At 41.2% G+C, this 13061-nt stretch overlaps 1 protein-coding gene across 1 annotated transcript in view; it reads left to right on the plus strand.

The window, feature by feature from the left end:
• The window catches only part of LOC110046831 (cytosol aminopeptidase-like), a 24176-nt gene continuing 11115 nt past the window's right edge, over positions 1 to 13061 (plus strand). The window contains exons 1-5 of the mRNA XM_020752546.2: positions 1 to 335; positions 413 to 561; positions 2583 to 2637; positions 3880 to 3988; positions 5034 to 5102. Of these exons, the coding sequence (XP_020608205.2) occupies positions 174 to 335; positions 413 to 561; positions 2583 to 2637; positions 3880 to 3988; positions 5034 to 5102 (544 nt within the window). The 5' untranslated portion in view covers positions 1 to 173. The remainder of the gene's footprint in view (positions 336 to 412; positions 562 to 2582; positions 2638 to 3879; positions 3989 to 5033; positions 5103 to 13061) is intronic.

Here is a 13061-nt window from a genome sequence, read left to right on the forward strand (position 1 = left end):
AAATAAAGTTGCGTTTTCAAATTTCTCCTGCGTAGTGTGGACGAGACCTAAGATCTGTAAGAAGAGCACGTATCCAACTGTTTTAACAAATCGAGTTTATATTTAAAAGAATCAAGTCGGACACATAACAGCTACGGATCAAATTGCTTTCGGTAAGTAGGTTTACTTTCCACATGAAATTTATGAGGCTGGAAGAGGCTGCAGGAAGGTTGAAAAAGTCCTGTCCGATGAAGTCTGGAAACCAGTTTGCAAGTTTCAAGATGGCGGCTGTTTCTCTATTGCTTGGTCGCACTTCCAGATATTTTTCACCCACGGTCAGGGCATTTTGTTCAAAGGTTAGTACTTCGAAAAGAATTTAAAAGTTTGAATGTCAATTTGTTCAGCTTATTTTTTTCTATTTACCTTATTTTAGGCCGTCATAGATCGTGGAGTTGTTCTCGGTGTGTACGATGTAGACAGCCGTAATGACACGGACAAATGCGAAGTAGAGAATTTCTTTACCGATGCAGCTAAAAATTTCAACTTAAGAACTTCAGGAAGGCTCAAAGAAATGATCAAACTGTAAGAAACTAACGCATGCTATTGACTATAGATATTATTCTGATTCATTCATTCATAATTTTTTTCTTTATCTGGGTGGTTCATGTTTCAATGTGTAGCGTGACTGGCGTGGATGTGTTGTGTGACAGCCCTGCAAACTGATCTTTGCGTTACATATCGAAAGTTAAAGCCTCCCATTTGCCAAAAAGTTCATCTTGTGTCACTTGTTCTAAACTTAAACCATGTACGCATTAATCCCATCACCACTTTGAAGGTAACTGTTAGTACGAACTTGACTTTCATGGGATTGTGCCTCAGAGCAGAGAATTTTGTAGTGGTTTTCAATCTGGTAGAAATATTATGTGGTGATCTTGTATGCTCATATAGGCACACACGAGGCTGTCCCAACCCTCCCTGTTCTACAGTACACTTTGGCCATATAATTCCTCAGCAGTAACACCTGTAGTTTGGGTTGTATTGTTTTCAGTGCTTCCAGTTTCTGTAACACCCCATGGGGGTTACTCGACAAAGTTTTATATGGAGAGGCTCTAGTGCAAGGTCCAATACCTTACCCTTTTGTATACCATTTTGACCAAAAATGTATCCCTTTCATATACCTTTAATTCAAAAAGGTACCTCTTTCACATGCTTGAAATCACGACTGGCCCGTATTTATAAATAAATTGGCGAGAAAGAAAATGTTGTCTTAAGTGCTTAATAAATTAAACGATACAGCCATAAGGTGCATCGGTTCGAAAAAATACCTCTTTTGGACAGAGCCTCCCTATATAGGCAGGGCAGGAGAAAAACGCAGGTCTGATTGCCTGGGGCAAGTAACTTTTGCTCCTGGGCAAGTCAAAATGGAAGTTTGGTGGTCTGGTGGGCAAGTGCAATTAGCCTTAGTAGCATGGATTAATTTGAAATACATCCATTTGTGTTATAGTCCAGTATCTTTCACCCAGTTTAGTACCAGTAAGCTCATTTTGTTACAGTCTATCACTGATTATAGACAGTACCTAGTAAATGATGTACCTAATTGATAAGGCATGAACACCGCACACCTACTGGGCAAGACATTTTTTAGTGGGGGCAACTGAAATTTTACGCTAACTGCAGAAATTCTTGCATGCTCATTGGCTAGTTTTCATTGTCAATAAGCGGACAGACATATGAATTTATAATTTATGCAATGCGTCAAGGAGCGAGAGCAGGTAATTTGACAATTTGTTGTCGTAAAAAACAAATTGACATCAGTTTTTCATGCGTCTGTCCTGTTATTGACAATGAATTTCATCATAACATTGTAGTCTGTGGATGTAGTCAAACATTGTAGTCAAAGTAGTCTGTGGATGCACTCAGCTATCGCCTCATGGATCCACAGCTACTTTGACAATGTTACGACGAAATTCATGATCAATAACAGGAGAGATGCATGAAAAACTGATCTCAATTAGTTAAACTGAAATGTACTGGCCCACTGAGCAAATGGATGTCAGAATTTTTTTTCCTGCCCTGTTTTAGGCCAGTATAGGGAGTACCCCCCCCCCCCCCCCGAGGTAACAGAAGGATTTTAATGGAGAGGGGTCGTTTGTTACCCATAACCTTGAAGACCAGGTATTCATATTTCACATGGCTAATTTTTGTAATAATTTTTCTCAAATTCACCCAAAGTGGATAGAGAGAATCATAAAGGCAAAATGCAGACGACTGAATAATTAAAAATTGAACTATTGAATTCTTTAAAAAAAAAAAAAAAAAATGGGTGTAAAGTTTGCTCTAAAGCTTAAAATATCACATTTCAGTAAATAATCTGGTAGAGATGTATGTATATGTAGTTTGTAATATTCATTGCTACCAAAAGTTTTGAAGGACGTTTGTTTAGTTGTATAAGGTCAATCCCATTAAAAAGTTTTGTGGAAGTTGCTGTGGAACATGTGAGGTAAAGTTGTTTTGTATGATGAAAAATGGCAACTCTCTTGGGAAGTGTAAGAAAGTGTGATGTTTGCTTAATGTGTCTTTTGAATGTAATCTTTTTGTATCAGGTCTGGATTTGAGGGAAAGACTGGCAAATCAAAAACATACTTCGGTATTGATAAGGTTTGTACTGTTAAGAGCTTTTTACTACTGACTACACTTTGTAAATTTTTATCAAAATGCTAAAATACAGGTGGAAGGTTGTAGATTTGACTCTTGCTAGGTTTGCTCTGCCTTTTTACCAAGAAGCCTGTGTCACTGATTAAGTAACAATTGAAGGGTTTCGTGCAAAAAGGGCATATGTAGCATTTTGGGCCGATTTTTATTTTTTGCAGGATCAAGCTAATTTTTGGCAGACTGACCTGTTTTGACATGAAAAGCATCATTGCGTAGTTGTTTTTGTTGATTTGCACTTCGTTTTTGGGAAATAACGTATGCAAAAAAACTCAGTTTTCCAAGGGTATCTTTTGGAGATCTTTTGTTGAGCAAAAAACAAAAGAAACCTTTGTTTTGCTAAATGATGAAGTCACCGAAGTGTAGTATTTGCCGCTAGTTTTATTATTCATATAATTATGCAATTCTCTTACCGTTGCTTTGTTAGTGCAAGCGAATATAGGCGCTGAACGGGCCGGATTTGAGTTTATTTGTCGTGACACCGGTTCAATACGAAGTCGGTCAATATATTTTTTTTCTGGTCTATTTCTCTACTTCTTTCAAAAATCAAAACATCTATTTAAAAAAAAACCGTGCTGTCGAAGCTGTTGAAAGTAACCGGTTAAGTTTGCGCCGTGTCAAAATCCACCTTGGAAGGATTCGCTCCAAAAGATGCCGCTCGGAAAACTGAGTTTTTTTGCATACGTTATTTCTTGAAAATGAAGTGCAAATCAAGAAAAACAATTACACAATGATGCTTTTCATGTCAAAACAAGTCAGTCTGCCAAAAATTAGCTCAATCCTGCAAAAAGTAAAAATCGGCCCAAAATGCTACATACACCCTTTTTGCACAAAACCCTTCAATTAGACCCGTAGCCCACAAGGGCTACAGGTCAATAGCCCATGAGGTGAAGCCAAATGGGCTATTGACCTGTTGCCCTTGATGGTGTTGGGTCTAATTTTTTTAGTATTACCCAACTAGTGGGACAGAAAAGGCAATAATAAAGTTAGCAAATGCAAGTTGAAGAAATATTTATTTGGAAATTAAGCAAAAGGAAGTGTCACGCTCGATTGGGCCAATTTCGCTATTCGAGGGCTATTTCTAATAGTCCTCTAGTAGCGGAGGCAATTAAAATGTAGGATTTGCATTAGTCCACTAGTTGGGTGATACTAATAAAAGTTGTCACTGAGTTGATACTTTTTCTACCCTAGGATTATGCATGTGTTGTTGTTGTTGGTCTTGGCAAGAAAGACATTGAATCAAACACTGAGACAAGTGAAGAAAGTCAATGTAGTGGCAACTGTAGGCAAGCATCAGGAGGTGAAGTTTAGTCTTCTTTATAACGAAGAGTTACATCAAGACAGCAATGGTGGTTATTTAGTTGTAGAGTGAATTCAAAATGAAATCCTGAACTGGTACTGGGCAGGAACTTGGAAAGATATACACAATCAATGATTGATTCAGGTCGCGAACAGAAACACAATAAGCTGTTTCATATTTTGTTGTCTTATTATATCTAGGTATATTGATGAAATACCAGGATTTTTCTTGTTCTTAAAAATTGATTTCTTCGTCATGTGATGTTAGATATTATCGTTTTACATGTGAGAATACCAGCTGATGTCTTGGTTATGGACATGTCAACCAATGGTATCAGTCAGAGCTTTTCATTCAAGCATGAGGTCATGCAGTTGTTGGTCTCATTAAAATTTTTTAACACAGAAAATAACTGCATTCTCTTGAGAAGCAATAATTAGGCGTTTTGTAAAATGGCTGTCAATAAATTAATAATATTGATTTATATACTGATTTCATTTACAGTCCTGTCCTCAAGTAATTGCGATAACTTAAATTTGCATGTTTCATCCATAGTGTATGTTATAATAAACGGAAGATTACATTACCTCTGGGGGATATGAATTTTATCTTCCCATGTTCATGATATCTCTCATCCACTACACTCACTTGTGAGAGCATCGGCACTTGAAGATAAAATTTTCACACCCCTGCATGGTCGTGTACATGTAGTATCTACAGGTGTATGAACAAGATTAAACTGATTACACAGTGTTTTTTTTTCATTGTAGTTAGCCAGTGTTTCCTCTGAAAAGGTTATTTCTTGCATATTTAACAAATTCAAGATCTGATTCCTGTTCTGGTTCTAATGTTCTTGTTTCAAATCCACTCTAAATAGTAATCAGGGTTATATATATATATTTTTTTCTGTTGTATCAAATGACAATATAATTCTATTGGCTGTATTGTGACTGGCTAGGAAGTAAACTTTGTTTCTAAAATTGAAACTTGGTATGAAATTTCTTTCTGAAGTATATGTCCCAACTGTCAGGCTGATGTTTCTTTTCAGTTGGTGTCAAGGTTCTAAGGGATTGTGGAGTTCAGACAGTTGAAGTAGACACATTTTCAGATCCTCAAGGTAAAGAGTTGCAGCTTTTGAACACAAAATAACTCAATCTATCATGATCTTTTACTTTTTTTCACTTAACCATTTTTAGCCTTTAGTTTGTTACATGTACCAGTTGTGTAGTATTTTTAATCTTAGTTCTAGTTTTAAACCTTACGTGCAGTTGTAGTTTTAAGTTTTAAGCTTTTATTACTTCTGTATTTTAGACATTTAATGTATATTTTAGAACGCTCCTGAAAACCACCTCTAGGTGATTGGAGACCTCCTCTTAAAATATTAAATTTATTATTTATTATTTATATTATTATTGTCGAGGAAAAGGTTGTTGTTATTCATTGTGGTAGATGCAATAATAAAGTGTATTATCGTTTGTCTCACGATGTAGTCACTTGAGATGTAGATCGCGACGTTTCGACTGCTTACTGCTAGTCTTCTTCAGGCGATAAGGTCGACTGATTGCACGGTATCATTTATATCACAAAGGACGGCTGTGATTGGTGCATTTCGATCCTCCTATTGTTCCATTGTTCTGGCGAGTAGCTGTTCCCTCAGTGGTCTGTTGTTGTACCGTTCTCCTGTTGTTGTGTTTCTTGATCGTGGGTATCCATGCTTCAGGAATTTCAATTCCACTATCCCTGTTGATGTTGTTAGGGTGAAGTCTTATGTGAATAGCTTCCTTGACCCTACGTGTGTACCAGTGAGGATCTCGATCAATAAACTTGACCTCATTCCAGATAGGATAGTGGCCGGTCTCGTGGGTGTGTTCAGAAACGGCTGAGGTCTGGGTACGGGCGAGTCAGATATCCCTGTCGTGTTCTTTGATCCTCTCCTGCATAGATCTCCCTGTTTCCCCAATGTAGACTTTGCCGTACTCACAGGGAATCCTGTAGACAACACCATCTTGTTTAGCCGGGTTGACGGTGTCCTTTGGTCGCACTAAGTGTGACCGAAGTTTCGTGTCGGACTTAAAGACGGTGCGAATGCCTTGTTGTTCTAGGCAGCGGCGGAGAGACTCCGAAACTCCTTGGACATAAGGTAAAACGGCGGTGGATTTAAATTCAGCGACAGGCTCTCTTCTTGGGGTTGTTCGTGCCTTTGTGATCTTCTGTACAAAAGAGGAGGGATATCCGTTAGAAACAAGTACAGATGACAGATGTTTCTTTTCTCCAGCGATTACTGATGGTTTGGTGACGAGACGTTTAGCCCGGTCGTACAGACACTTCACAATACCGCGCTTTACTGACTGAGGGTGGTGTGAATCATATGCTAGGTACTGATCAGTATGTGTTGGTTTCCTGTAGACACTGGTGGTAAGGCAGCCATCAGGTTCTCTGTAAACTGACGTGTCGAGAAAGGCGATCTTGTTGTTGACACAAACAACCACCTAGGATCTATGGTTTGCCGAAGATCCACAAGGCCGACACACTGCTTAGGCCAATTGTGTCGTGTGTCAACACCTTTGCATACGACCTGTCTGCTTTCTTGGCTAATGTATTATCTCCTCTTGCAGGTAACTCGAACTTCACAGTGAAGAACTCAACTGACTTCGCCTCCACCATCGCCAGTGAAGAGATCCAGGACCACGAGATCATGGTGTCTTTTGACGTAGAGTCACTGTTTACCAACGTACCGATCGAGGGCGCCGTCCAAGCCGCGCTACAAAAAATGGAGAACGACGCAGGCCTGGCTGACCGCACAACACTTACACCAGTTCAAATCGCGGACCTCTTGAATTTCGTATTAAGATCTACGTACTTCCAGTACAACGGATCGATTTACGAACAACGAGGCGACACAGCCATGGGGAGCCCTGTATCCGCGGTTATTGCTAATCTCTACATGGAGATATTTGAAGAACAAGCAATAGAGTCCGCACCTTACAAGCCTAAGATCTGGAAACGCTACATAGATGATACTTTCACCATCCTGGATCGGGATAGAGTTGACGTCTTCCTGCAACAAGGTCAAGGTCAAGGTCAAGGTCCTGAACACCTGAACAGTCAACAACCATCAATCTGTTTCACCATGGAGATCGAGAACAACAACAAGATTACCTTTCTCGACACGTCAGTTTACAGAGAACCTGATGGCCGCCTTACCACCAGTGTCTACAGGAAACCAACACATACTGATCAGTACCTAGCGTATGATTCACACCACCCTCAGTCAGTAAAGCGCGGTATTGTGAAGTGTCTGTACGACCGGGCTAAACGTCTTGTCACCAAACCATCAGTAATCGCTGGAGAGAAGAAACATCTGTCATCTGTACTTGTTTCTAACGGATATCCCTCCTCTTTTGTACAGAAGATCACAAAGGCACGAACAACCCCAAGAAGAGAGCCTGTCGCTGAATTTAAATCCACCGCCGTTTTACCTTATGTCCAAGGAGTTTCGGAGTCTCTCCGCCGCTGCCTAGAACAACAAGGCATTCGCACCGTCTTTAAGTCCGACACGACACTTCGGTCACACTTAGTGCGACCAAAGGACACCGTCAACCCGGCTAAACAAGATGGTGTTGTCTACAGGATTCCCTGTGAGTGCGGCAAAGTCTACATTGGGGAAACAGGGAGATCTATGCAGGAGAGGATCAAAGAACACGACAGGGATATCTGACTCGCCCGTACCCAGACCTCTGCCGTTTCTGAACACACCCATGAGACCGGCCACTATCCTATCTGGAATGAGGTCAAGTTTATTGATCGAGATCCTCACTGGTACACACGTAGGGTCAAGGAAGCTATTCACATAAGACTTCACCCTAACAACATCAACAGGGATAGTGGAATTGAAATTCCTGAAGCATGGATACCCACGATCAAGAAACACAACAACAGGAGAACGGTACAACAACAGACCACTGAGGGAACAGCTACTCGCCAGAACAATGGAACAATAGGAGGATCGAAATGCACCAATCACAGCCGACCTTTGTGATATAAATGATACCGTGCAATCAGTCGACCTTATCGTCTGAAGAAGACTAGCAGTAAGCAGTCGAAACGTCGCGATCTACATCTCAAGTGACTACATCGTGAGACAAACGATAATACACTTTATTATTATATTATTTTTTATTATTATATCTCTTCCCTCTGCCATGGTGAAACTTTGAAAGAGGGTTGGGGGGCAGTAAATGTACATCGCAACTTTACAGGTGAAGGTTACTCACTGGGGGTAGGTGGGGCCATATGTAAGTGACTTGCTGGGAGAGAGAAGAGACACAGTATGCTAACATTAGATCATAACAAGAGTGTGCCACCAGACCATGACTGTGGTAAAAAACCAAACAAAGATAACTTTTGCCCCATTTTATTTTTAATTTTTTAACTCATTTTTGCCACATAAGTGATCTTATCATATGACCCGTACGGCCCCGTGTGCTATTTCCTTGGAAAGCCATAAGATCAAAGGTCCTGTTCCGTATGAAGGCTGTGCACTTCAAAGTGATAGGGCTGGAAAAACGCGTACGGCCCTTCTAGAAATGCGTACAGCCCTACTAGAGATGCGTTTGGCACAATCTATGTGAGTTAATGATGTGAATGCAAAATTCTTTTTTCTTCAATGTGAGTATATAATGAAAGTGAACATTCTAACAGTGAATTTTACCATCATGGCAAACTGTCCTATGCAGAACTACTTCAGTCGCCAACTTACTCCAAAAGCACGGAAAGAAAGTCAACACTCTTTTGTTTTTGACTTTTTATTTTGAAAAAGCTCACATACAATACATAATTACAATAAACTAGTCACAATACAATACTTACAATAAATTTACCTGTGATACATTAATTACAGTAAACTACTTACTTTACAATACTTACGATGAACTTACCTACAATACGTTTTTTTTAACATTTAACATTTTTAACACTCCTTACAACTGCAGAAGTTCACAACTTTATCAGAAGCCAACAGCAAGCAAACACTGTTAAGAAAAAAATGAACTTTTGGACTGAACAACTAAACAGTCTTGAGAAGAAACTTCTTTCAGTAAAAAGCATCAAAAAATTTATCATACGTGTGGGTCAAAAGCAAGAAAACACCGTGAAGAAAACAAAGTACGAAATGAATGTTTTCTTCAAGGAGAAGTTGTTTTCTTCTGAGAGAAGTTGGAGATGCCAGAAAAATCACAAACATACCTTATGTACATCAGGATCAAGTGTTCTTTGAGTCCAAACACAAGTTCATTCAGGTTGGCACACAATTCATACAGATAATACACTGTAAAACTCTGTTGTTCCTGTTGGTGTAATTACTACACAGCAAGGTCAGCAAACCCATGCAGTTGTAGCTGGAGCCTGAGCCAACGTTGGTGTAATTAATATTCAGTCACTGGTTCTCCCTTGTTTAAGATGATCTGAGAGTTTGACAAATAGCTTGAAATGACACAGACATTTTATTGAGTCTTCAGATGAAGAAGATTAGTAAACAATCTCAGTGAAGTGTGGAGTGAACTTTAGTTGCTCGCTAAGTTTTTGATGGTTTTGACATATTTTTGACAGCTTTATATCAACTTTCTGTTGGCTTTTTAGACATTACAGCTTTATGGCTATTGAATGATTTTTCTGACTCTCAGTAACTTGTCCAATTCATACTTTCACAACCCATGTTAATATTTGAAAGAATAATATTTTAAGAAATTTGGGTACTTTTAATTTAGAGAAAAACAGAAATGAGAAACTCAGTCATGTTTTTCAAATCAATGAATTGTGAGTTTCTTCCCGGATTCCTAAGCGAATGAATAAATAAGAAGCTTTTTAGTGTGGATTTTTTTTTGTAGATGTCCTGCGTGCAGCCGCCTGATGTTATGTAGTCACTTTCTATTTAGGTTCAAACAGAATTTTCAAAATTTTCACCACTATATGGTCATAATATATGATAGAATGCTTATTTACTGAGTTAGGTCGGGCCAGATGGGAAACTATTTGACTCTCAGTCAGGACGTACTGACCTCGAGCCAAATATTTTCCTGTCCAGCCCTCCCACTCACCCAGGGGGGTACCTGGGGAATTTCTGGGTGGGGATGTGCTGCTGGGACCCTGGAACCCTTGGTCTAAACCAGAGCTAGTTCAGCTGAATTTTGCTACCCTATATTAGAGTGAACTCCCCAAATCCCCCCATCTATCGACACTGTAAAGGCTTATTTGTGTAAATTTAAACTTACCAGTTTGACTTTTTTTTATTTTTGAGTGGCAATTCCTGGTTTCCTTAGTCTAGATAAAATCCTCAACCAACTGGTCAGTTGCATGAAAAATGATGCCCTATTCTAGACCCAAATGCTCTGATTTATATACACGATTCTAGAGTAAACTGCTTGAAAACCATACCCTTCACAGCAGCACATACCTATATAGCCCATACATGACAGTACCCCCCTCCCCACCCCGGCCCACTCAGTCAATACTTACTTACTTATTCCTCTTCGTTCCTAATGGAACATAGGTCCTCAACTAGAGCACGCCACCTAACCCTATTTTGTGCAGTGCACTTTGCCACATTCCACGCGAGATGTTTCCTCTCCAACTCTGCCATTCTTGTATGTCGCCAGGTGTGCTGGGGTCTCCCTCTCTTTCGCTTCCCCTGTGGGTTCCACTCCAGTGCCCTCTTGACTACATGTCCATCTGGTCTCCTCAACGTGTGGCCGATCCAGCCCCAAGCTCTTTGTCTTATCTCTTGCTCTATCGGTCGCTGCCCTGTTTGTCTCCAAAGCTCCTTGTTGCTGATTTTTCTAGGCCACCAAATCCACAAGATGTTCCTCAGGCTCTTATTGATGAACACTTGCAACTTCTGCTCCAATCCCTTAGTTAGCCTCCAAGTTTCAGAACCATACAAGAGCACTGCCTTCACATTTGACCCAAAGACTCTCAGCTTGGTCTTGGTTGTTAGTGCTGTGGATCGCCATATTGGTCCCAGCATCGCAAATACCTGTCTAGCCTTTCCAATTCGTGCCTGAATGTCCTCATCAGTGCTTCCCTTCTGCTTACAATGCTCCCAAGGTATGTGAACTCATCCACTTCCTCAATCCGCCCCCCTGCAACCAACATACCATGGCCATGTTTGGTACCAATACGCATCAACTTTGTCTTGGTGGCATTGATCTTCAGGCATACCTTCACACCTTGCACCTCCAAGGCCCGTGTCTTATCCCTCATATCTTGAATTCTGTGCAATAGCAGGGCCAGATCTTCGGCAAAGTCAAGATCTTCTAAGGATGTTGTAAAGGTCCACTGAATACCTCTCTTCCTGTCAAAGGCTGTCGTTGTCACCCAGTCGAAGGCAACCAGAAACAGCAGGGGAGATAGCAGGCAGCCTTGTCTTACACCGGTCCTCATATTCAATGGTTGGGTCCTCTGTCCATTGTGTACCACTTGTGCAGAAAAACCTTCATAGAGAGCTCTGATGATGGTGACCACCTTGTCAGGCATCCCGTAGTGCCACAACAACCTCCACAAAACCTCTCTGCTGATACTATCAAAGGCCTTTTCGAAATCTATAAAGTTGATATACAAGGAGGACTGCCACTCGATGCTCTGTTCCACAATAATTTGCAGTGTTGCTATTTGATGCGTACAGCTTCGATCGGCTCGGAAACCCGTCTGTTCCTTTCTTAAATTTTCATCCAGCGCGATCTTGATGCGCTCCAGGATCACTCTGCAAAACACCTTACTTGCCATGTTCAGCAACATGATGCCACGCCAGTTTTTACAGTAGCTCAGATCACCTTTCTTGGGCAGCTTGATTATCAGACCCTTCTTCCACTCCTCTGGTATCTTTTCCTCCCTCCATATCCTGTTCCAGAGGTCCAAAAGAACCTCCTCTGATGTGTCCCCTCCCACCTTAATTGCCTCTGGCGGTATATTGTCACATCCTGCAGCCTTACCATTTTTTAACTTCTTTATAGCATTCTTGATTTCAATACGTGTGATACGACCTGTCCTGATGTTAAGCTCATTATTTGGCTCCACCTCTGGGGGGTTGAGCGGCTCTTCATGGTTAAGCACTGTTTGAAAGTGCTCCCTCCAGTGTTGCATCTCCTCCTCTGCTGACCTGAGCAACATGCCTGCCTCGTTTCTCACTGGCTTACATGTATTCTGGAACCTCCCACTTAACTTTCTGGTGATTTCGTACAAAGTCCTTGCATCACCTCTCTTTCCAGCCTCCTCAGCTCTTTCAGCTTCTGATTCCACATACACCCTCCTGTCTCTCCTGCACCTCCTCTTCACCTCCCTATTAAGCTCTTGGTACCTTTTGTTTGCATCTCTCTTCTGCATTCTCGTTCTGGCCATGTTCATGGTGTTTTTTGCCACTTTTTGCTGCTTGATTACCTCCCAAGTCTCCTTGCTGATCCACACCTTCCTGTTTGCCTTTGCCCTACCCAGCACCTGCTCGCACGTCTCACATAACCTTGTTCAATAAGCCTCCATTCATCATCCACTGGCACCTCCCCCTCCTCCATCAACTGCTGTAGATCCTCAAATCTGTTGTGCAGCGCTAGCTTGAATGCGTTCCTAACCTCCAAGTCTTTCAGTTTGCTGACCTCGAAACACACTCGGCCACTTTCCCCTTTTCTCACTTTGGCAATCTTTAACCTGACTTTTGCCATCAACAGATGGTGGTCTGACCCAACATCTGCCCCACGCAACATGCGAACGTTTGGCAGTGAACTCCTCCATCTCCTGCTAAAAGCCAGGTGGTCGATCTGGTTCACAATAACACCGTCAGGAGACCTCCATGTCCTCTTGTGACACTCCTTATGGGGGAACAGCATTCCACCGATTACCAGCTCATTTGCCTAACAGAAGTCCACCCACCTCTCACCATTTTCATTCATCTCAGCTCTTGCCCCATGTTTACCCATCACCTCCTCTCTGCCTGTATTGTCCATCCCCACCTTAGCATTCATATCTCCCATGACGATCTTCACATCTCTGCATGGCACCTGCTCCAAAACCATCTGTAGCTGGTCATAGA

Source organism: Orbicella faveolata, unplaced genomic scaffold (assembly GCF_042242905.1).
Source record: "Orbicella faveolata isolate gen_17 unplaced genomic scaffold, um_ofav_v1 contig_1, whole genome shotgun sequence".
Taxonomy (NCBI): Eukaryota; Metazoa; Cnidaria; class Anthozoa; order Scleractinia; family Merulinidae; genus Orbicella; species Orbicella faveolata.